Source organism: Macrosteles quadrilineatus, unplaced genomic scaffold (genome assembly GCF_028750875.1).
Source record: "Macrosteles quadrilineatus isolate MER2022 unplaced genomic scaffold, UCM_ALF_1.0 Scaffold_2__2_contigs__length_208266976, whole genome shotgun sequence".
In the NCBI taxonomy this organism is placed as follows: domain Eukaryota; kingdom Metazoa; phylum Arthropoda; class Insecta; order Hemiptera; family Cicadellidae; genus Macrosteles; species Macrosteles quadrilineatus.
In genome coordinates, this window is record NW_026542595.1 from 170058373 (window position 1) to 170085325 (window position 26953).

At 31.1% G+C, this 26953-nt stretch overlaps 2 protein-coding genes across 2 annotated transcripts; one reads left to right on the forward strand and one right to left on the reverse strand.

The window, feature by feature from the left end:
• Positions 1-13625: 13625 nt before the first annotated feature.
• LOC128987977 (uncharacterized) lies at positions 13626-16959 on the reverse strand. The gene is made up of 3 exons (XM_054409137.1): positions 16853-16959; positions 14548-14792; positions 13626-13849 (listed from the first exon to the last, which is right to left on the reverse strand). Exons 1-3 carry the CDS (start codon positions 16874-16876, stop codon positions 13675-13677), a joined length of 444 nt encoding a protein of 147 aa, XP_054265112.1. The 5' UTR covers positions 16877-16959; the 3' UTR covers positions 13626-13674.
• A 3176-nt stretch (positions 16960-20135) lies between these two features.
• LOC128987506 (uncharacterized) lies at positions 20136-21908 on the forward strand. Its single transcript, XM_054408386.1, has 2 exons — positions 20136-20250; positions 21419-21908. The coding sequence occupies exons 1-2, from the start codon at positions 20224-20226 to the stop codon at positions 21848-21850; spliced, it is 459 nt and encodes a 152-aa protein (XP_054264361.1). The 5' UTR covers positions 20136-20223; the 3' UTR covers positions 21851-21908.
• Positions 21909-26953: the final 5045 nt, after the last annotated feature.

Here is a 26953-nt window from a genome sequence, read left to right on the forward strand (position 1 = left end):
CGGTTACTCTCAAGGCTTACGCTAATTCATCTACGGAAAGTTAGGTTAAGTGGAATGTACTTTAAGTAGCTGCTTAAATAGTATTTACTCTTTATGCCTTTTTTAAAGCCGAAATGTGTTATTTTCAATCATGTTAACAACCCAGTGGGCCGCGGTCCGTAATATAGGATACTGCAAATAATTTCTCTAGATAGGTACCATTTTAGGCAAGGTTTCTGTCTTTGGATGTTATTAGACATGATAAGAGCACAATAAACTTCTTCTGCAGATAAATAATCTGCTGGAGAAATATACGCCGAATTATAAATGTTACAATGCGAGTTCAGGCATTTTGTAACTATATGGGTAAGTTACATAGTATTTTTTAGGCTGCTGCTCAGTGCACTTTAAGAATATATATTTTAGAGAAAAATTAAATGGTTTTTGTTGCTGAGTAGCGCTAGTAAACATGTAAAACCCATTTCGTTATTCTAATAACATTAAAAGGCTCTCTAAGAGTTCAAATTCTTATTTGTATACATATATATATTATGTGTTCACTATGATGAATGAATACTTTATAGCAACCTCTCTGAAAAGTCTGTAGTAAATTGCAGATTTATAGCTTAATGACTTTCTAAATCGTGGACATATTTCTACATAAATATTGTAAAAAGTTTTATCCAGTTGCTGTAAACTACTATTAATTTAACATAATATGGACACGGCTCAAATGGACAACGTGCCCTTCTGCACTTGTATTATTTTGTATTGTATTACACATTCGACTATTTTTCCAATGATTGAAAACATGTATGACAATAATCTCATGAACCTATGATGATATGTAGAATAATATGATCAAATATAGGCAAAAGTGGTGAAAAAGGCAGACAACAACCCGTACAACAGATATTAGATAGTTCGATAAGAAATTATTGTAAGAGTTCTGTGATAAAAGGAATTTCCTCTGATTTCGTAATGAAACGTTATACATTGCAAAATATTACATAATACAGAAGAAAATCAATTTTAAAATCAGAAAATAACATTGCAAATACTTCTTCTGGACAACTCAGTTACTCCCAATAAATGTGCGTTGTTTAAAACACAATTTAAAAATTAACAGCTGTTTCATTAAAAAGTATTATATGGCCAAAATGTAAACAAAGCTGTCGAGGGATCTTTAAAGGCTTCTGAGGCAGAGCCCTCAGCTAATTTACTTCGTTTATCTTTTGATAACTCATCTACAGACCAAGACCTTTCTTTGGAAACCTTTACCAAGTTTCTACGCCCAGCCGTCCTCTCAAATTAGTGGAGACGAAGTTTCCAATTAAACATTTAGATTCCCCCATGTTAATCTTATGGAAGAAAACCCAACTGTGATGGAAGATCCTGCCCAAACTAATAAAGATATCAAAAAACGAAACACACTTTGCAAAACTACAGATCAGGGCAATTGTTTTGACATTTTAATCATCAAAATCGGTCCAAAAATGTGGGAGGAGTTCTGTTTACAAAAATCGGCTTAGCGTATTATATATATAGATGATAGAATCACTTACTAAACAGCTGTTATTAACCAAATTGACAGGAAAACAGGGTTACCTTTAAATTAGTCTATAAAGACAAATAAAAATTGATAGCCATTTCTCCAGAGGTTGAAAGTCAGTGACTACGAACATTTCTACTTTTGTGTCGTATATTTTATGTGTTTCTATGGACTTATTTAAAGGTAAGCCTGCTTTCCTGTCAATTTCCTTAATAATTCCAGGCAAATGCCTTATCCTTTTATCAGATTACTTTTTATCAGACCTCGGCTTCGCCTTGATCGTAAAACTTGACCTCGGGTCAAAAAGAGTCACTTTAGGGCCTAGTGATGAAATATACTATTATTAAGTGGGTAAAATAATGTATCAAGAGCAGTATGAAAATATAAGTTGAGAACGAAACGAGTAATAAGTTTTTGTGAGCATTACTGATACTAGTACATAAAAAATTAATATACAACAATATATTGTTTCTTCATAATATTGCCAAACGGCTAAATCATTTTCCAAAATAAACTTATCACACACTTTTTAAATAAGTTCTATATTTCGGCATAAGCCTTCTTCAGGAACAAACAAAAAATCTATTAATACAATTGTATATGAAGAATACGATGATGCAATGTATATTGCAGCAATGTATACTTATGTAATATACTTATGTATATACTTATGTTATATGTTATGTTATATAAGTATATATATGTATATACTTATGTATACTTATGTAATTGCTGCAATGTATATTGCAGATATAAAGATACACCTAAGAAACTCTAGGAAAGATATAAAGCAACCTTTAAAGGAGGGTTCTCTCAGAATTCTTTCTCGCAGTCCTTAAGCTCGTGTAAAAAACCGTTTAGTACTCAACTTATTCCTTTAACTTTTCGAACTACCTATTCAATTTAAAATACTTTTAATGCATATTTACGCATTGCCAAACTAGTTAATATTAATACAAAGCTTGATTAAGTTCAAGCCTTTATTTATTTTTATCATTATTAATAATTGACTTAGGTACGCCTTAGGTGCGCGTTTTTTCAACCCAAATATAAGTGAAGGAAGAGTAGGCTATAAAATGGAGGGAGAAGTTCTGTATATTGTTTGCTGTGTAGCTGACAAAGACCAGCTGTTTTAGTAGTCAGGATCATGTATTTAATGCACAATGATCATGGACAGCTGGGCCCAGTTTCGAACCATCAAAAGCTATTCTCGGGGGTAATCCAGCAACCTTTTGATTACTAGGCGAGCACTATAACTACTCAGCTACCTAACAAGTTTTCAGAAAATCTACTAGGGAGAGTACTATGACAGCTTTTTTCACATCATTAAATCATTTTAACCAAAGAGAGTTTATGATTTTAAAAATGTTTAGTAAAAGTATTACTTTTCAAAAAGAGTATATATGATTGCTGCCATAAGAAAGCAACATCTGTAGGAATCGTATGAAGCAACAACATATTATTGTATGTAAGTGAGCAAGTTCTGAATGCTTATAGAATATATCAATTAGGGTGCATACATTTTTATGATGAACGTTTAGGTGAGACATGTGTTTTTGTACAATACATTGTACCTTGGTAAGTTATAGTTGAGTAGAAAAACATGAACTTAAGTGTTTGCCTTAAGCTTTACAAGTATGTAAATTTATATTATTATTATTACGAATGTACGTAGGAAAATACATTGAGCAGTATTAACATAAAAATGATATAGGACATCTAGAAAAACTCCTAACAATATCATATTCATACTTGTAATATAAATAGTAGACCCATATGCATCTATAATGTACAATAAAGTTAATGTAAAGAAAACTTGATAGTTTCTTAAACCCCTGTTTTGTTTAATGACGTTATGAATTGTACTAAATTAGGAGAAAATGTTGGAATTAACAATGAGAAAGTTTGCTAGTGTGTATGTCACTGCTTGCTCTCGTAGAAGTAATTTAAATTAACCCATTTTCCGCTTCTGGAAGTGTTAATATCAGCTTTCAGCCTCACTGACTTACAGCCTCTGCAGACCGTTCAGTTGTTCTGTTATAAATTATAAATTATAGTACATGTGGTGGGACATGTTACTTATATTCGAAAAATCAATAACATAAGATTGATATGGATCTGATCCTTCCTGATATCAATGAGTTAATTTGATTTGGATCAGTTTATCACTTATTTGATATGTCACTTAATTTGTTTAGTTAAATTTGTAAAACCTTACAAATTACAATAGCTTGATGTCTGATAAACAAGAAATATTGAAATTTTATTCTAATACGGACATGTACATAAAAGGCGCAAAATGTGATACAAGAAAATACAAGTAAAAGAACGAATGAGGTTCATTCTAATGATGAATCGGTAAAGTTTTTGCTACGAGGTGTCATAAAACATTTTCCCCAAGTAGCGATACGTAAAACATTATTTCTTTTGTTCATCCTCATTTATAAAATAACTAATCAATTATGTCAATAAATAAAAATATGCATTAGTTATTTATGTATTATTGAAACACGGGTGGTTTAGTACACTTGTGTTTAATATGTACATAGCTTTTATTTATATGACAGTAATCAGGCCTATAAAAGAAAAAAAAACATTCTTTGGGAAAAGTAATTAATTAATTAATTTTATCTCTCGATTAAAGTTCTATACACCTCAATGACTGTTTATACTTTTTAAATACTCAATGAATATGAATACATTGAAATATAGTTAATCTACTACGTGTGATTATATACTAAGGCTATAATGCTCAATTTATTCGTTTAGGAATTAGTCATTTTTGTAATTAGCTCACAAGGTTGATTCTCAAGTTTTAACACAATATATATACATATAAACACTTTCTATGGCAGTTCAATTATGTTTAAACATTACCGAATTGTAATAAAACATTCTAAACTATTTTATAAATATTGATTACTATTTTTGAAACATATGAGATGTTATAGTACAATTTTGTAAGGGTTCCTAATGTTTATAACTATTCAAACACATACTTAGTAATTAATATGTTCAGATTTAAAACTGTAAATAAGAATTTTGAAATGAGAAATATATTTTGGCATTTTTCTATTTCAATTGATTTAAAACTCCAATACGTGATTAGTCTTAAAATTCAATATCATACTGAACTGATACTAATTTAAGTTAATATAGAATTTGAAGAGGTTTGCAGACTGTTTCTACCTCATACTCTTAGAGGACCAATATAATATAGTTTTAGCCCCAATATTGTTTATTCTATCAGAATCCTGGTTTGTTCTTACTTGCTATCCTGTTTGCATTCAATTACTACCAGGCAAACGGACCAATATTTGCATGAATACAGCTTACAATCATTGATTGACTGACTGCTAACGATGTTTGTCTTTTTACTCCCACCATCTTCTGATTGCAAGACATTGCATGTTTTACTTTCGATATATTAAAAGACTTTCCCTACAGACATTTATTTTTTGCGTTTATAAAATTGGCTGGACCTTTTCCAGTTATTAACTACTACTACTAGTCCTTAGAGCAATAGATTATTAGCAATAGAATTGGTTGTGAGTCAAACTTTGGTTAGGTTAGGTTAGGTTAGTATAGAGTTAGAAAACCCTAACAACCTAAACTAACCTAACCACATTCCACTAGTGGTAGTGAATTAACGGAAGAGGTAAAACATGGCTGTATAAAAATAAATTAAGCAATGCATTACTTGTATCAATATTAAATTTACTTGATCTGCAGTATTGACAAATGTTTTACCAAAAACAGGTTCTTCTACACATTAACTTACAGTAAAATAATTTTTCGTTGAAACACACACTATGCATATTTCCTTATGAAGTAGTTGCTAGATTTTACATAAAACCCCTAAAGCAGTTTTCTCTACTATGGAGATTAACTCAGAGTAGAATACATTTTTTTGCCAGTTTTGTTACAAATTTAAACTATGACACAATAAAATCTCTTATCCAGAACAGTTTTTAAGAATAAATCTTCAGTAAAAATATGTCATCTAAATAACAGTAAGTAACAGTCTTAATCCACATATAAGGTGCTGAATATTTTATCTTAATGGAAAGCATAAAATACAAAACAAAATATGCGTGGTTTAATCACTCAGGAATGATTTACGTTATTTATGTTCCCCAAAATGTTCAAAAGTAAAACGAAAATCTAAGTTTAACAGTGTTGGATGAAAGTAAAGTAATTCATCAAAGTAACGCGAGCGAATGTAAAAGTTTCCCGGGAAAAGATAAAACATCTGCTAAAGCCACATTTCACTCAGCTAAACATCCTTTCCTAAAATGTATCTAGGGATTTAGTTTGTAAAGGGGTGTTAGCTGGATTTAATTTATTTTGTTCTAAATAATAAAACATTTAATCAAATTTTGTTCAGTTACAGTCTTCCTATTTGTTAATCGTACCTACCTTAAACATTCCGAAACCCAAACTATTTTTCGAACAAATTTTAAATACATAATTAATGAAAATATGGTAATCCTTTTAGATTTCCTTCAAAAGCTATGTGAAACCGACTTTAAATCTACCAAGATATCAACATAGTCTTTTCAAAGCTTGAAAAAAATAAAGTATATTTGGGATTAAATTGGCACTGGTTAATACCAAGGATGATAATCTAACTATAAAAAGGCATAATATATATTGGTTGTCATTTCGCCTAGTATCTAGGTTACTTACTTATTGTGCTGAACATTAAAATACCATAAATTAATTCCATAGACTCATTATTACTGTACCATACACTCATAATAACGTATTGACAGGTAGTTGTAAGCCTTGACAGATTTTAAGATGAAATTGTATCTAATGTAATTTTGATTTTTGTTACGTTATGAATCATTTTTCCAAGTCCAATAGTAGTATATTATTCTCAAAATGGAGTTTTCAAATCCAACACACTGTAGAATATCCATTGATAATGTTGGACGAGGCTACTAACCAACTATCCTGAGGTATTTCGAGTACGAACTATTCGTGGTATCTGGTATCCTAAATGCATTGCTTTGGTCTACCACACTGTAGTCCAATCAGTGAAGGTGTACCAAAGTTACCAACTAACTTTACAGGGGTATTTTTGAGAGAAAGTATTTGTAGTGAATCTTTGATTGTGTTAGGTACAGGGTTTGTGTTTAATTATGTTTTATTTGACGATAAAATGGTTGAATTGTTATAAAACTCTTAATTTATTTCACACTGTCACACTATTTTTACAATCATCAGCAAATACGAGAGGGCCTAATTTACAATAACACTACATTAATGCAATGAAATAATAAATACAAAATCGTTCTTGAATAAGTTATGTAAGCATGCTATACATGGAAAAAATTAAACAACTAACAGACAATAATAACAGTCAATGAATAACTTTAGACAAGTATTGTCAAGAGTTAGCAGACTTTTTCGTTCACATTTTTTAAGATTATATTCCTTAATACACAATAAAATAAACACAATTTATTTTGAGTGGAAAAATACGTTAAAGACAATTTAAATACGTTATAAAAATATAACAAAAATATGTTCCAAGAAACATGTACAATTTGAACTTTTAAATGAATTACCTTGCGTCACTACGTTGGTGTTTTATTCTATGGATATCATTGTCAACAAATAAAAAGTGTTATGTCCCTGAAGTGAAACATTGCCAACAGCAAATATTGTGACATAAGAAGTGTCGCTGTGTTGACAGTTCTGGGCTATATATACCCTGGGGAAGAACCGGATCTGTCAGTAATGCGTGTTTGGTAAAAGGTACGGACTAGAGTATACTTGAAGATCTGTAAATTAAAAATTTATATATTTATTGAATTCTTTCTACAACCTATTGATTGCTTCACCGAGCCTTTTGAAATAGGCTATATGATATTTAGTTTTGTTATTCACTTAATTTGTAATTTGGCACTATAGGATAGAGAGTGATTTAAAAGTTGGTTACCTCGCAAGTTCATAAAAAGAAAATTTTAGAGCTGTCATAAACATAAATTATACAAGATTTTAGTAATGTTTTACGGGTTTTAAAAATTATTTTACAAATTTCAGAAGTAATTTATACATTTTAAATATATAAAACTACTGACTAAAATTCCTACCTCATAACTCGTGTTATTGCAACAGTAATAAATAAACAGAAATACAAGGAAAATAAACTCCTAAAATTTTTGCTTTCAGTTTGATTACAGTTTAAATTTAACCAAACAACACTAAAGCTCATTTAAGTTTTCATAATCTTGAATAGGTCAAATAATTCATCTAATTTTGTATGTCTTCAATACTAGACCATTCGAACAAAGTTGCATAAATAGGAAGGCAGTATGCTTTTTATTATTTGACTAAAACTAACTAAAAGTATTTGTATTAAATGTTTGTATATTAAATCTGATCATATTTTTGATGAAGTGATATAGCATCTTTGCAAGTTTCGAAAAGTATATGTAATATAATAACATCTTCTCTACCTAATAGGTAATTTAATATCTGTCATGTCGTGTACATGCCGTCTAGACTCTAGAACATGGAATTTAATTTGTGGATTCTCAACGCCAAGAACACGTTATTAAATTGTGGGGAAGATTCCTCATTTTGTTCATATAAAACGTTTGGCAGTATGTTGTTCTCTTTCCTCTCCACAAAAAGTTGTTTATTAATTGGATAAAGATTACTTAGTATGCCAACGATAACAGTTTACTCAACACGTATAAAATAAAAAGTTTAAAGAATTCATTTAATGTATATAGAGGGCGTTCAAAAAAGGTGGGGACATATTTTACGTAGTGATTTCATGGGTGATGGAGAAAATCAAGAATAACATTTTTTTTCTAAAATAACTTCGTCAACCAGATATCCAAAATTTTGTATTTTTAGATAAAGATTTTTATTTTTGAATTCTTTCTACTGGTCCTTATGAAACTTGGTATGCTAATGTAGATGAGACCCATGATAGGAAACACTTTTATCTTGACTCAACTTAAAATTTCAAAATGGTGGCCATTTTAATTTTTGAACTTAAATTACAAAAAAGGCTTTTTAAAAAAAAGCCAAGAAGACATAAGCATTTGTAACAACCAAAACAATTTGCAGCAATTTGTATGTTTTTTAGCATTTGTAATTTTCTATCAAACGATACCAAGTTCAAAAAAGATTAAATAAGAAATAGTTGAAATATTATGATTTGTAGTTGTAAAACTGTTATATTTAAGCTATTTCTTATTCCGATCTTTTTGAGCTAGGTATCGTTTAAATACTAAAAATGCTAAATTATCTTAGAATTTTTTCATAAATTAACCGTTTTTGAGTAGTTTAAGGTTAAAAAACTAAAATGACCGCCATTTTGAAATTTTAAGTTGCATCAAGTAGTTTTTTCCCCTAACATCGGTCTCTTCTACCTCAACATATATACAAGTTTCATAAAGATCGGTTGAAAAAATGTAAAGATAAAAAGTGTATAAACAAATAAAAAATGTCGGATATCTGGTTTACGAAGCGATTTTGGGTAATACCCAAGGAATCAGTACGTAGATTAATTAAGTCCCCACCCTTTTTTTGAACACCCTGTATATATGAGAAAGAATCCTTAGAGAATTGTCTTTATGATAAAACGTGTCATGTTAAGTGATAATAACATTGTATCGGATTAAAAAATGTGTATTCATTTAAACGACTGGTTAATAGCTCAAAGTGCGAGAGAAGTATTAAGCTACAATACCCACACTAATAAAGGATTAGTTTCGAATAAAATATTAAAGACCCTTTCCCTTTTATAGGTAATGATTTTTCCTTTTATATCGGTTAAACTGCTCCATAAGGAGGATTTAAAATGATTATGCGTCTTTAATGGAGCCATTGAAAACTAAAACAGGCTTTCTTAAAACAGTTACATATGTTTAGGGTGGGAGGGGGCATTCATTGACTGTTAATTAAAAGCATAAGGTTGAAGTATTTGATTAAATGCATGTAAATGTATACTAATTGACCATGGAACGTACAAGGTGTTTTAAGATCTAGTATTATGGAACCACAAAAAATGCATCTATTTATAATATTCCTTTTATTGGCCCAATATTAAACCAGCCAACATAATCTGTTAGTCCTTTTCAGTGACATTCCCTTTGATTTGAATGGCAATTGTGTTAAAGTACCTATTGATCAATCACTTTCTCTTTTACTTTAAGTTTAAGTAAATTTAATTATAATTCGTTCAGTTTAGACATTCAACAAAACCCATTAACAACGATTTTCGCTACAATTTGTTTTATTTAGGGTTTCAATAGTTAACAACAGCAAAGCCACTCTTATGCAACATTTAAGAGTCCTTGGGGGCTAGCAACCATAATGTATAATTTCAAACAGCTGCTGAAGAGTTAATGATCGTCCAAAAATATTTTTTCAATCACCAAAGTGATTATAATTTAGATGTCTAGTATACTGTGAGATTAGAAATGTTCTTTGTAGTTTTGAATTGTTCTCCAAGGGAGTCCATGGAAGCTAACAGCCATCTTGGATTTTCCCACCATAAGAGCAAAGTTGATTTCGTTAATTTCAAACAGCTGCTGAAGAGTTATTTACCATCTCAAAATATTAGTTCAAACGCCAGAGTGATTGTAATTTAAATATCTAGTATACTGAAGGATTAGACATTTTCTTTGTAGTTCTCTAAATGTTTTACGAATTAGAACGTCTAGGCTCCAAGGACTCCAAGGTTATGTTTACGGCTGTGTTTCATGTTTATAAATTGTTATCTTACAAACATTTCCTTGTATAGTTTAAGTTGCAAAATATTTCCATTATTTGAAACCTCTTCTGCTACAAATCCCAATCGTTATGTCTTCTCAATATTGGATAGGATAGACAAGATAATTACATGTCTTATCATTTTAAGTATAGAAAATGTTTAAGTACATTTTTGTAAATAAGCATTACAGTAACGCAATATATTTAACTGTAATCTATTTAGTCAAGTGGCGTTTCCTTGGGCAATTAGGCACACAAAAACATTGCAGGTTAATGAATCAAAAAATTATTATGCATTAAAATACAACAACTGCGAGGAAAACTTCCCAAAAACGTTTTTTGACCAAAGTTTCTCTATAAAGAACGCATCCCCAGCACGATGGATGTGATAAGGTAATACTCATCTTTGTTCGTCACGTATTTTGGCTTTGAAAGAAAGAAGTCATTTACCTTACACAATAGGATTTAAACTTTACGAAAGAGACAATCCTGTTAGAAACAAACCAAACGAAGAACCAAGAAGTTAGATCTAACTTCATTGTGATTCTTAACACGGACCTCTAAAAGAAAAGGTTCACCGGAAAAGTTTTAGGCATTAGAGTACTCTTAGTTTTACCACCGGAAATCGTAGGTCCCATCGTAGGTAAACTGTTGACACAAAATAATATTAAAAATATGACATATTATGTATAACCACTCCTAAATTTTGGTAAATGTATTTAATTGGATTCAGAAGGGACTTTAGAAAATGAAAAGAGGATGATATTAAAATAAATTTGGTTTGTTCTGCTAACAGAAGCACACAGATTTGTGAAAAGCCAATGTAAAATGTACGTTCGTCACTTAGTCTTAAAATAAATTCTGATATAATATAGAATATTGCCCATTCACAAATCAATAGTAAGCATAACATTGCGTACCCAATAATATTGGAGAACAATATTGCAATATTCGGTGACAAGAAATGTAAATCCAGGTTCAATTCTGAAACAAATACTGGAAAATCTACTAGGAAGGGACATTAGAAGGCAATCATTAACCATTTGATCCACAGTGTACAAGTCTGCACCAAAGTTATGTCATGTAATCCATTATTCCCAGTTTCAACCTTCAATAGTCAAAACTTCTCACCTTAAAGCCAAAGTGCTAGAGAATCAAACAACATATGTTGAAGGTAGATAAAATCATAAAATTCCAAACATTTAAGATGGAATACTTACTAGAGAAAATACTTAGCTAATAATCATGAATTAGAATATAGTAAAACAGATTTATACTGTTACAAAATAACAATACCTTACAATGTGTAATAAATAAAATATTAAGTAAAATTTAACAATTTTGTAGTGCAAGGAAATGCACATACTATAACATTTTTTCAGTTGAGTGAAAAAGTTTTACGGTTTCCAGTAAAAAATATTGTTGATTTAATATATCTTTAAGTATGATTTATAAGTAAATATATTTCTATCAGATATAAACCGCCGATTCCACTTGAACGCCTACTGATGTCTGAGCCCTCTATGGTAATCAACGTGAATGGCTCCCTTATAAGCCCTTTACACGCTTACTCTGAACGACTAATACGTACTAATATGATTGACTAATTAGTCCTATAGCATTCTAATTAAAATCAACTTCCATTTATTTTTTAAAATTTACATTCATCAAAGTATCCTGGTTCGCGAAAGAAATGAAAATAATATGGTATGTATTGGTATTTAAAATGAATTAGTTCTGGACTTATGTATTTACAATATTTGACGTTTCTTGGGCAAAAGTTAAAAATTATTAAAAACACTTAATTTTTTGTTTTATTGGGCATTGGTTTTTGTTTATTTATGAGACATTAAAAAATATAGTCAATAGCTTTAACTTGCAACTTACAGACATTTATGAAGTCTTATATGAGATGAAAGTGCGAAAAAATATTCATATTCATGTACCCAAAACAATCACTGCTGTGCTAAAAAATAGTAACACTTGTTTTAGGAACTCAATTTAATGTTTTACATACTTTTATTACTAACGCAGTGTGTGCTTTTGTGTTAAAAAAAATAACCAATCATGTTAACTTGACAATTTATGGTTCGTTTATATTCGGTTCGTTTATAAATAACACATTTTGCTTTAGCACATCCACTGGGGCCTTAAACATCAGATTGAATCACTTCAGTTATTGATCAGTTCAATAGTAGTGTATAGGTCAATCATACTGTCATCACACAATCATACTGTATAAACGTCAGTCTAGAGCATTTTTCAGATGATACCATTGCAATTTTTAATTTTATCCTAACGACATTATCATCCTGTTACAAAACATACATTTATGGTGTAGTATGATGATAAAGGTTAACGTTAAGAAATAGTTTGTACCTATAAAAAATTAATACAATTTGGCATGAACAGATTAAAGATAATATTGGTAGGCAGGCTATGTCCAGTGTTAAATCAATGAATAATATAAAATCAATAAATCAATTTTCATTATCCCTGATCCATCATTGGCTGACTTTCAATCACCCAAACAATGAAATCATGATTTCTTAGTGGTAAAATGCTAAAACTTAATTGAAATCAAAACATGATTTCCATTAAAAAAATAGCGTCAAGTGATCTATAATTTGAATATAAAGAATGATAACTACAACTTGAAATATCTTTTGATGTGGTTATTAGCTCTACTTGCACAGCCATATACTTGGTATCGTTTAATCATATTCTTTTTGACTTTGGTATGCAGCTAGACATTTAAGTTCTCATTTAAAATTATTTACGACGGAAATCAATTGTATTGTAAATTGGCGAGGTGTTACGGTAGTCTCAGACAGGTGTAATATTTTTCAGCAATGAAAGGATCCACTACAAACTAACGATAGCTTCGAAGAGAAAAAATCCACAGCATACATGATACAGTTTTTATATGATCTGTAGTTTACAATTAGCGAAGAAATCCATCTCATCCTTAAGATAATTATGTTTTAAGTTATTAGCGAGCTATAAAGTTGTGCCAAATACACTTCATTGCCACACTGCGTATAACCAATTTTCAGTTTATATTTATTGGGGAAAACCGCATGTAAGCTATCAGAAATTTGCATTACTAGAGCGGACAGTTGGGACTTTCAAGTAACATTGAAGTATTCACAGAGCAGAGGTAGATATATCTGGAGGCCTTGACTCTACAGGTGTAGCGATGAGCAGAAGTAATAGAACAAAATAGAGAATAGCTTGGCTTATTCCCTAAAATATTTAAATTATTTTGTAAGATAAAATAAAATATTTAAAACAAAAGTCAGACCTTTTCACATGAGATTGGAATTCAATTATTAATGAAAAATTCCAGCCATTTACTCCTGCTTTCTTTAATTCACAATTTATTTAGCAGTTAGCTGTCCTTAGTTAACCTTCGATTTGGTTACAGTGATGGTGTCTTGAACTAGTCGCTTTGGTGTGAAGACACAGTGAAACATGTATATTGCTCGGTTCGTGAAAATGAAGTACCAGTTTCGGGCCATGTGCACTTCTATGTTCCTAGAAGGCGCTGCTAGAATTATCTTGTGCGTAGACCATCTGCAACAAATTGGTTTTTCAAGGTATATCAGTTACAACACACACAGGTTAGAAATTAAGCAAACATCTGTCGTAACTTTGTACAGAAAGTAGTTATTTTCGATGAAAGCTGATATCAAAGATATTAATTTTGTTATCCAAAATCCAATTTTGAGCAAGAAAACACGATCAGTTGGGTTTCCCATTTAAGATTTTCTTCTAACTCCTAGAAGGTAGCGCACCACTGAATAATATGTTAGTTAAAATTATTTACTGCCCAGAAATTATGTACCAAGTTTTCAAGCTCTATCTTAATTACTTTTTTTAAATATTTAACCACCCCGTGATTTTTTCCCACCTTATTAAAAATAGCTTAGAGCCCAATTGTGAGGACGAATAAAATAATATCAATGTTTTACCATGTGACTTGCTGAAGTACTGTAAAGAGATAAAATCAAGGATCGTCTCTAGAGTGTTTCCTTGACTTGGGTTAACTACAATGGCTTTTGGGTTCCAAAATAAGACAGAAGTGGAGCCGTATCAACCTAATGACTAATACAAGTACCATTACTAAGTATATAATTATTGTCTTTGTACTTAATACTCTCAATTGTTTGAATACAGTACATATTTAAAGTGTTAATAGAGATAATTTTAAAACAAAAACAAAATACTCAGAAGATACATTAAGAAATTCTACATGCAGAAAAAAACCAAACCTTTTCAGCATGAATAGGAGCACATTAGAGTCGATTTCGTATCTGAGGCCGCAAAGTGTCATTCTATTGAAGCTCCCCTTTCCCTTCAGAGCACTAAGCTTAGCCTCCGCAGCGAAGATTTTGTCAGCGTAACCCTGCATGTTTTGGTAGAGATATTGGTAAAGGGTGTTGTCAGTGATCGGTCGCAAAGTTTTGTATGTGGCATCCTGGCTTTGGACAACTACGATGACTGAGAAGAAGAGGACCTGAAAAGGTTGGATGTATTAGATTGTTAAAGCAGAGTCCGCTGAATTGATTTGTGTAAGGGAGATTTTAATACCGTAATAACAAGGTTTTCATGTAAAATGGTAATGGTAATGTGCTTATGGTGAGTCGGTGACTCAGTCGGTAGCGTCACGGACTTCGGGCCCAAGGCAGTGAAAACATTTTATCAGTACTTTAACAGTTCACCTTTGTACTGTACCGGCTCACTTCTTGCTTTGCTGGATACGTTCCACGCAAGGGCAGTTAGTCTATGTGGACGGGCAAATGCAAGGTTAAAAGAGGCCACCAACCTCTTAAAAAAAGATAAGATTATCTAATGTGTATGATATCAGAGGCAGGAACCTTGGATAAGGTGTTTAATCTATTAAGAAGATAAAACGCGCCTCAGTGTACAGAACACCAAGACTGGGATAAAGTCGGTCTTTTTGCTCAAAATAGGCCTACCACAGTGCAATATCATTGGTTTATAAACAGTATTTAATGTATTATAATGGTTATGGAACATTATTTCCATCACTCCGTACGGAAAGTAGCTGCTTTCGATAACACCTGACATCAAAGATAGTAATATGTTTCATAAGCTCTAATTTTTATCAAAGGAAAAATATATGATTTCCCTTTCCTTACATTTATTCAATCAGTTCTCCAATAGCCCACTTGTTTTTGTTTACAATAGTCATTAGTGCATATAGAGTGCGATGTGGCACTTTGCACTCGCGTTACAACTATTTTTCCTACAGTTACTATAAAGAATATGAATATCAAACGAACAAAAACATAATTAAAAAAAAAATTGAAATAATTTAGTCTTTTAAACAATAGATTTTTAGGTTAGGTTAAATCCAAGCGTTGAACGAAATGGAAAACACTGCACTAGCTGATCATAGCCGTAGTATCTTTAAGTGTTTCCAACAACTAACTTATTTTCAAGCGTACTCGTCTTACGTGTATAAACAAGCACACTGTTTCGCGTTGTTTGGTTGGAATACTGGAGTGCGGCAAAAATATGAGTGCGGAAAAAGTAATTTAAAGCCGCAGTTTGCAATTATCAGTGCAAGGAAGCCCACTTTGTCAAGCGACCAGTTACAAGTGTACGAACGCTAATTAAGGACATTTTTAAATATCTCTTTAGTGTTTTGAAATTGTCAATTGCTACGGAGCCCATGGCAAAAAAAAGACTTTGAAAAATAAAAAGCATGAAATTATGTTCTATTTGCTGAGGAATTTCTGAGAGTTGCTATTTTAAAATAATTATAGCTAATATTGTACTTTGAATAATGCAAAGCCGAGTACGAATATTTAAGTCCATAGGAATATAAGTTTTGTACAGGATGTCACGAAAAACCACAACGTGCTTTACAGAACTGAATTCTACGTACAAAAATAAGATACAAATCTAGAATAACATTTTACCAAAATCGCCTCGTTAACCAGATATCCACCATTTTGTGTCAAATAAACATGTTTATATTAGATTCATTTTCAAATAAATCTTTATGCGACTTTGTAAGTAGGTTAAGTTAGAATAGACCCATGAGAGAACAAAATTATCTGAATTCAATACCAAATTTGAAAATGGCAGAAACTTTAGGTTTTTTTTTAATTAATAAAAAATACTATATAAAATGGCTGATTTTATGACAAATTAAAATTACCGCCATTTATAAATTTCGTTTTGGACCAGGATCAATGTTTTTCTTACGTGGGTCAGACCTACCTTAGCCCACATACAAATCTTTATAAATATCTGTTGGAAAAATTCAAAGATAAACTTGTTTGTTTATGTGAGAAATACAAAATGGCGAATATCTGGTTAACGAAGTAATTCTGGTAAAATGTTATTCTAGATTTTCATCATATTTTTGTATTTAGTATCTGGTTCTGTACAGCCCATTACCGATTTTTGTGACACCCTGTATACGAAGCAATTTTAAATTATAAACCAAAGTAATTATTTTGAAGAAATCCAAATATTTGCAAGCACAATTTCCAGTTTAAAGTATTCGAATTTTTTTATAGTTGTAAATAATACAATACTCACTGTAGCACCCAATGCTCGTTTCATGGTGGCCAAACCAACTGAAAGAATAATTATGACGATTTCTGCCAGCTGTGTATGCTCAATTAGATGGTATCGAGTTGATTCGTGAACTTTTTAACCTGTTTCCATATGATATATCATATCATACACATTGTTTCTCCTTTTCACCTATAAGTTTTTATTATTAGCCAGTGATTAGATTGAAACAAGTATTTTGTGGCAAAACAAAAATTGACTTTTTGTCAGTGTTATATAACTCTGACAAAAGTTTTGTTGCAAAATATATTTGGTTGTATGTGAAACAAAATTTCGACAGAGTATGTGAACGTTCAATATATTCAACACTTTATACTTTACTTTGATATGGCATGGAGATTAGTATATGATAATATAGCACATGGTAACTAAGGTACCTACAGTTTATAGTGGAATCCGAACCTTATTTTTGTCTTGTAGTTATCAAATTTGTCTATCAGAACAGTACTGCGGATAGTTGTAGTATTCACTAGTATGGAAGGTAATTCACACCAGGGAGTATCGCATCCACAGTGCATGCCTATAAATATCCACAATTCGTCATCTCCTAGTAGTTGGATTACAGGACGACGCCATCGTACCAGTCATAATAAGCATTGGCTACTAACTGTAATTCTGAAGCAAGGCCACTCCGTATGCTTAAAACGATGAGTAAATTTTTCTAGAGGTTGTTGAATCTCGCTTTTCAAATTTTAACTATGCCACTGTAATCTTATTTTCTTAATTACGTTGCTTCTGAACAGAAAACTGTTATAACTCCAATTCAAAATACTAAATGAAATGAAATGAAATGAAAATCCTTTATTTCAACAGGCAAAGTTAGGGCCACATGGCCCTTTCTTACACTTAACCTGCATACATAATTATAAATAGAAAATAGAAAATACAATTTAACACATTATTTACACAAAAACAATACTTTTTTGATAAAACGAAAACAAAATGCCTAACAACAACAAAAAAGTCTCACACACTCAGTCAGCAATTACGCAAGTGCCAAAACAGTCCTAGGACGCACCAGCCGAGGCCATACGCTCAAAGTACATTTTTTTCAGTGCCGCCACGAACCGAGGACGACTATCAAGCATTTTGATGGATAAAGGTAAGGTAAGTTGTTCCAAAGACGGCAGGCAGTTACAACAAAGGCCCTGTCATATGCTGTACTCCTATGATGAGGTATGCGTAACGTGAAAGATGCAGTGCGTGAACTCCTCAAGCTACCTTCGGCTACAAAGCTAAAGTCCCCTTCAAAATATTTTGGCAATCTATTTTTTTAAATTGAGAATGCTAACATGGTGATTTTAAGTAGCCTCTGATCGTTCAACTTTAATATTTTTGATTCAATGTAGAAAGGTGTAATGTGTTCAAAGCGTCTTAAATCAAATGCAAATCGCAAGCAATAATTTTGCGAGCGTTGCAGCACACCAGCAAGACTTACAGTCATGTCATTGATCACAGAGTTGCAGTAAGTGAAGTGGGGAAATACGAGTGATTTGACAAGGTGGAGCTTTATGTGCAATGGCAAGAAAGTTTGCAATCTCTTTAATGAATGTATTGATGAGAACACCTTTTTACGAATATCAATCACTGCATCTCCCCAAGTGAGTGTAGTGTTGAGAGTCAGTCCCAAGTTTTTCACTTTGTCACAGTATGGTAGTTCAGTACCGTTAACAGTGATTGGATTTGTAGCATGAAAGTCAATTGAGCCTTGCAGTCGTTGATGGCAGATTATGATGGGTTTTGTTTTGTTATGATTGATTTTAAGTCCATGTTTATCGGTCCATTCAATGATTCGTCCAATGTCTTCGTTAATGTTTGAAACACAATAGTTAATGTCATCGGCGTTGAAGTGAGAGTAAATTTGTAGGTCGTCAGCGTACATGTGGTATTTACAGTGAGTGAGAGTTGTGCCAATGTCATTGATGTACAGTACAAAAAGTAAAGGCCCAAGGATTGACCCTTGAGGCACACCACATGTAACTATCTCCCAGTCTGATCTCAAGTCATCAACCTGAACACACTGCCGCCTATCTGACAGATATGATCTTAACCATTTAAGAACACTATCAGAAAATCCTATGGCCCTTAATTTTTGCAATAATAGTCTGTGATTTACACAATCGAATGCTTTAGAAAAATCAAATAAGGTAAGAATCGTACCCTGTCGACGTTCCATTGAGAGTCTAATGTCATCTGTAACTCGAAGAAGTGCTGTTTCTGTACTGTGACCTTTGCGAAAACCAGATAATACTAACTGCTCTATAAGAGGAAAAGAGACATCAAAGGCAAAATTAACACATCTATCACAATGCAATTTTCAAATCTTGGCTCTAAACTTTAACGTCTACGACATCTTGGAGATGTCACAATATGCATTTTTATGTTGGATTTAGGTAACTATATTCAACGGGGGCTTAAAATTCGAAGGTATCTCTGCTTCTTCTCAATCATCATCTGTGATGACTTGGGGAATTGACAGATTGTTATGCTCCCCGTAGGAGAAATGTATATTTTGGTGGCTGTTGAAAAAGATAAGGTCGAATGCTGGATATGACTGAGTGTATTTGTATGCAGATCTGTCCATGATAAGGACAGTAACAAGGCTACTTACAAGGTTAAAAATAATGTCAGAAATCCTGGTTAAAGTTAAATAAGCCAATAGACTTAAACACGCTTAAATGCTCATATTTTTTCCAGTTCATTTTGTTTCAACTAGTATTTTTTTATTAATTTAACATTTTTATTCAACAATTGCAATTTCAAATTTGTCATGATAGATTTGGCCAAAACATTAAAATATCTTCCAATCTTGTTAAGTATAACTATTCTCTGCAAAAGGGATAAAATGAGGCTTTTAAAATAGATAAAATTATTTAAAGATGGTAACTTAAATCAGAACACATGAAGATCCTAATTATTATACGTATTATACGTCAAAAATGCTCAAAATGCTATTTAAAAAAAAATATTATCAATCTACTACAGTATTATATTCATATACCAGATTATGTTAAACTAATGCTTTAAGCTAGTATATAAATTTATTTTTAAATGTATAAATTAGATTGTTTGAACTCATAATTGTTTTGGTAAATTATTTTTATACGATTTGAATATTTTTATTACTTCCAAATCGATACTGCTGACTAGCTGATATTTTGTAGACCAGCAAATATTAAATTCTAAGCTTTTTCAATACCAAATAGCTATGTAAACATGAACAAAGATGGTTCAATGCCACATTCCTAGTGCATGTGTTTAATTGCTACAATTAGCTATATTACAAGTGGTACTTTTCTATGTTTTAACCACTGTAGCTCAATCGGATTCCAGCCATGTTGGCACTTTTGTTGTTTTTCTGGGTGAGTTTATTTCATTTTTATTTATGTTTAAATTATGCCTTAATTCATAATAAGAATTAGTTCATTAGTTTTATGTGTTAAAGAAAGAATTACATAAAAAAATCTTATTGTGAGTACAGAATATTATTAATTGTACTCAATTAAAAATCTAGTTTTGTTTTGCCAGATGGTGTCAAAAATATTTATCATGCTGTAGATATTACAAGCTTTTGTCAGCCCATCATACATAGGATTCGTAAAGTTTGAAGTGCTTATCATCAGGTGATGTTAGTTAAATATTTGCTCACACGTTATGACGTGTCATTATTTTGAGCTGTCATAAGCTAAACAAATTTACAACATGAAATAACTATATTTGACACCTTACGGCAACTACGTAAGTATATTTTTATCATGTAATGAAATTTGTATGGTGTAAGATTGTCCATTTAGGAAATACAGTATTTTTACTTTTTACTTTTTTAATTACTATACAGAAAACAATCGCTCATCTTGAATAAATTTGGAAGCAACATTTTTCTAGTAAATAAAATATATAAATATTATAGCTCAAGCATTTTTAACACTAAATAGCTATAATTAGCATTAATAAAAATTAAATTTTACCACACTCCTTGTGATATTAACAAATAAGGAAACATTTCTGATAAAAAAGAAATATTTCTAAAAACAAACGTACGTTGATCGGTTAAACTATTGTGTATAATTTAAAAGAGATGAATTTAGAAAAGACGTTTTGTTCATGGACAATGGATTTACCACCAATCGATAATTGATGAAAATCCACCAAAAATTTGTCCAATATCGATTACTTAATGGACAAGAAGTTATGATTTTTGTTAACATTTGGTGGATTTGCCTATAGAAATAACATTGTGTTTACCAGTGACACCGGTAAGTGCGGGCCGCCCATTGCGCTCACGTTCACTCATCCCATTACGCGCAGAATAAGCGTTTGGACCATTTAATCTTCACGTCATCGACGTTATGCTGTGTAAAAAAATTAGCCATGAATCCAATGCTAGGATATTTTATGTCGTAAATATAATATAACATAGACTTACTACATGCAAAAACTAATAAGGAACGGTGATGTCCAATTTACTAATATTTTTTTTTATCGAAGTACTACATTACAATTATAGTCAAATAATAATTACGTTTTCAGATTCCTCTCGTAATCGTGGCAGGAGATGAGACACCCAAAGAAAAAAACAACCAAAAATGGGACAGAAAAACTCGCATCGACGAAAACACCAAGTATGAAGACCACCCTGTTGACTTGAGAATGCTCATAGACCGAATCGATGCAGGAGATTTGAAGTATAGAAACAAGCAACTCACCCCGCAGGCAAGATGCAGAGGGCTGATCACTGTAAACCGCAACATTGTACCACTATTGATTGCGTACAACATGGGCAAAACATTCAAGATCCACGGTAAAAACGACGAGGTGGCCGAAGTGAAGGTACAAACCGGATTATATGTGTCCAGGATCAACTCTATCTGGCGGCAAAACTTTAGATGTATGACTGGTAACTCTCTGACATTGCTGAATTCCGCTAAACCTAGACCTGTTGTGCCGTTGTTTTACAAATAGTTTGAATTTGGAATAGCGGATGTGTATGAAGTTTGAAATAAAATATTGTACGAGTGTTTTTGAGGATTTCAATTGGTATATGACAACTTATTCTAGCGGACAGGCAGAAACATTCAAAAAGTTAAATAATAGCATCGACAAAAAGAAGGAAATATGTGCTGTGCTGCGGTTACCATGGGTTCTGGCGCATACCGCTGGGAGTGCCATGTAGGGTGGCCTACGCGCTACGTAACTATACACGGCGCTCCAAGCGGTGTGCGCCAGAACCTATAGTAACCATGGTAACCACTGCACGGCTGTGTCTATATTTAATTATTTTTGTCTGTGATAAAAGGGACAATATGTCATATGCTACTTATAAACATTTATGAATTTAAAGAAGTAAATTACAATTTTAAACTGCTCAAGGACTAATAAACCACATACCTTATGAGCCCACACAAATAAGGCACAAAATACAGTTTAATCATCCTAAATCCACAGATAAATGAAATCATATCGAGTTTTAAAAGAAAACTAATGATTAAAACAATGCTGTTCATGCTTATAAACAACCTATTTAATAGCTAACAAAGATTATATACATTTTATTTGGTTTCAGTAGTATATAAACTAATTTATTGATTCCAAAGGTTTGGAAACTTAAGACTTTACCTAATTATAGGATAAAGTTAAATATTTATTTTTACGTATTCAATTGGTTTTAATTAAAGCTTAATAGTAGAAGGGCTGATGCGTTCCTGGGGACTAAACCTGTTATTTACTACATAGTGGTCAGATGAACATTGTCTAAATTTATTATACATCAAAATATGTAAACGAGTTAAATACTTTTGTGGTTTATTTACTGTTTGCTCAACTAACCTTCACAAATAGAAAATAAAAGTTGTATACAGATTTTTAATTGTAATAATTTGTAATATTTTCAAATATTATGATGAAGTTTAATCATAACTTACACCTTTTTTCCTACTTTCTGTTAAATTGATATAAAATAATTTCTTTTACATTGTACAATCGATAATTGATAAATTATTGTTAACAACTATTTATGCAAGTTTAAGGTTTACATTAAACTAAATGTCAATTGTGGAATAACAATAATAATGAACTGTTAATATATACACTTCAGGCAAACACACGTATAATTTTAAACAAGGTGAGGATTTATTGTAAGGAAAAAATCGAAAAGTTGCAAACAATTAGGGTGAAACTCATTTAGTCATACCTTAAAAGACACTTTTTATGTTTAACAATATTAACGAAAGTGATAAAGTACCTCTATACTTCACAGTGTCAAATAAATGTCAGGCTATATGTCGGTGTCAAGAAACCTTTAAGAAGACAAATATGACATCTGAACCAGCAAAAACCAATTTACTTGAAATCAATATTTCACGTAAATATGTCAAACACCTGTGAGGGTAATGAACCAGGCGTGTCAATCAGATTTATTGTGGAAACTTGGTATTATTATTTTACAACTATCTGGTATGGTTTTGAGTTTAAGAAAATGTTGTGTCCTTCGAGACGAATATTTTTCAAATATTCAAAAGCTTCCGAATCGGTGATTTAACCTTATCCAACCGTAATTAGTCTTATCTTACAAACGGGGTTTTCAACCTGAAATTATTTTCTGTTAAGATCAAGTGAGTAGGACTGAGTTGTAATAATATATACTCCTAAAAAAATTGATATTATTTAGTTACGTAAACCTAAAGAGACCAGTAAGTAAAAGGTTTATTAAGTTTATATTAAATTTATTAGTGATTTTTAACAACTATTTTAAAGTGATCGATCGAATGGATTCAAAAGGTAGAACCGTTGTGTCAATTGTTGGCAACTTGATCAACATTAAGCTCTAAAGCTATTGGGATGATTGTTATTGGTTCTGTAATTCCAAATCCGATAATCTTTAGTTCATAAAATCGATCTCTATAGATTTGAAACTTTTAGTAGGTTTGCAAACACTGATTCCTACATTTATAAATATGGTTTCGTAGTTTTATTTATGAGCTATAATCAAGACCGAATTGGTTCTATCGTAATTCAGTTTTTACAATATATTTATTATGCAAATCTACATGTTAAGTAAATGCAGATGTGTTCTTATTTCGTCAAAAGAAGGATATAGAAGTCCCGGGAAAATAATTGAAGCTCCAGGAGTTAGTAAGATGCATAAAGAGTAGTTTAAGTCATTTGTCAACAAAATAATGGAATAAGGTATTTGCAGACACCTTGTTAACTAAGATCTGATGAGAACCCAATTATAAAGTCATTTCTTCATAATTCTGTCTCAGTTTTAAATAAGTTGCTAAGCTAAGTCGCTCATTTAGCTTAACTTTTATTGTTATATTGAATCTCCGTTTCAATTGGATGAAGATGAAACTGAAGAATACGTGATCATTTATAGAATTGCAATTAAATATAAAACTAACTCAGAATATAAATACATATAGCTAGGCCCAGTTTCGTTTATGAGAGTTCAAGTATTATAAGTTGCACTAGGCCTATATTCTCAAAGTGTGTTCTTAGGTTGAATTCTTAAGCTAAATATTTAAAAAAAAGAAAAATTTTTAAATTTTGTATCCTTATAAACTAGTTCCAAAAAGAATTTTCATCTTCTTTTGCTAATGTATAGGACCAGTTGTTACCCTTCCCACATGTAAATGACCCAAAGCATTGCGCATTTAAATTTTTTAATGGTGGCCAAAAAGGAATACGTTTACAATGGAATATAACAAAACTATTAACGCAAACTACATCCATAGTTAAATTTGAAAACAAACGCATAGAGAAAGGCGGTAGGCTAAGTCAAATTTTAAACTAAAGAAATAAATATAACAGCTGATTAAAAACAAACCTTGAACCAAAGCATATAATGTGATAATGTCTTTTGATTATGTTGAATATTTGATTTCACTGAATGCAACTACTTTTATTCAGCATATGTAAAATCAAATACCTTTTACCCATTCAAACAGCCTCTCATAATATAGCTTAAGCTTGAATAATTTATTTTATTTTAACTGTATTTTAATGTAACTACTGTACACATCAACTCCTGAACGTGTCTGTAAATCAAATAAATTAAAACAGTGATTTATTCAATCATTTAAATTTGTTAATATTCCACCGAGCGTTTGGTACTTTTTTGTAATTTGTTAACGTAGATTAGACCAGCTTGTAATCACTAAGCTTAAATTACATAAAGTTATTTTACAAATTATTTATTTATTATTTATTATTTTACAAATTATTTTACAAATTACCATATTGTTATTTATGTATTAAATAAATAACAATATGGTATATTATATTTGTTAATCGGGACTACTTTCTTCGGGAAATCAGCTGACAAACTTTACAGCTAAAAAATGCAGACATACACTACAGCTGAGATGGGTTCAATTCTAGGTAATTCAGATTGTGGAGGGAAACAATACTCTAGTCCCACAATGTATGTTTTCAAAACTAACGTTTCGCAACGTATTCATTGTTTCAGTGCTTTACGGTTCTAAATACTCTTCAAAGCTGAATAAATCGTTTATATTCGTTTAACATTACATATAACAACATAACATATTTAAACATATTTCGTGTCTTTGTTTCCTGCTAATATGTCCTTTATAAAATACCACTTTATTTATCTCAGTATATTAGAAACAATACAATATTGTGTTAATGCAAACCGTGATTTTCTACATGCCATTGGATGAAAAAAAAAATAATAATCAAATTAATTAAGACATAGACTTCGTTATATTGAGATATAGTGACACAGTAAACATGTAAAGTATGTATATTTCCCTTTAAAAAATAGCTTTGGAAATTTAATCCATGCGAATTAGCTTCCACCTTATTCTAGAGATACTCTTGTTCCAAAAGGCTTTATTATATACCTTGCCCAATTTATACCTACAGATTACAGCTCAGCGCCATTTTGGAGAATATAGGCTGCATCTGAAAATCCGGAGAGGTATTACATCCAGTCATACAGTACGTGACGAGAATACCTGTATAGCAACAGATGAGATTTCCATTTCACCCTTATCACTAGCGATCTAATCCTTACTCAAAAATCATAATGGACCAACATCAAAATTAGTTAAGAAGTTTGGCAATTAACAAATTACCTTTAGGACTATTAAAATCCAACCATTGGTTGTTCAGTAATTACTCGAACTTGTATATTAAACACTGTATTTATTGTTGGTGTAAACAAGTGGTATAATATGAAGAGGAGAAAAATTCTATTAAATAGTTTGCCCAAATTAGTATTTTTTATAAATTTTGTTCAAAATAACGTTGGAAAAATTAATGAAGTTTCTTGGAAAAAAATTAAGATAAATTATCATCAAATTGAAGACGCGGCAGAGTGCCACGTAATTAGTTTGCGTCCTTATTTACTTTATCTTGGTTAAAAGTAATTTACACTTATAAATTAAAACCTAAGTAGATGATCTTATTAATAGATGTACCAATGTTATTTAAATCAAGTTTTCATCATATCATATTTTCACTTAAATACACTATCATAGTATTCTAAATCTTAAAATTAATTTACCTTATGTGCTTAGTCACAAAAATCAGGAAAAAAATTTAAAAAATCATAAATTTCCGTGACTTAAATGGAAATAGTTTGTTAATTTTTAACATGTTTTAAACTCTCGATGTCTTTTTGGTTGCCACTTTTTAATGCTTGAAATTTAAAACCTTGTAAAATTACTTTGGATTAATTACTTTGAACACAATAGTGTTCAAACTTTGCAATAGCAATGTTTATTTAATCAATAATGGAAAACCTTTTGCTCATCAAATTGAGCTTTTAAAAAAATATTCATAATTTTAAAATTAAAATATTCCAAATAAGTTTAACACATGTAATTTATCTCCTAAACTTTATGAAAACAAAAATACTATAAGTTTAGAAAACATGTAGCTAAACCCATAATAAATTTTTTTTAAACACTGAAAAAATACTATTTTTGGTAACAAACCTTAACTCCAAGAAAATCTAAACTCCAGAAAATCTCAGGTTCACGTCCAATAACAAACAATCAAGCTCGTTCTCAACTACAATTGTTGTGTTTCCGGCCTGAG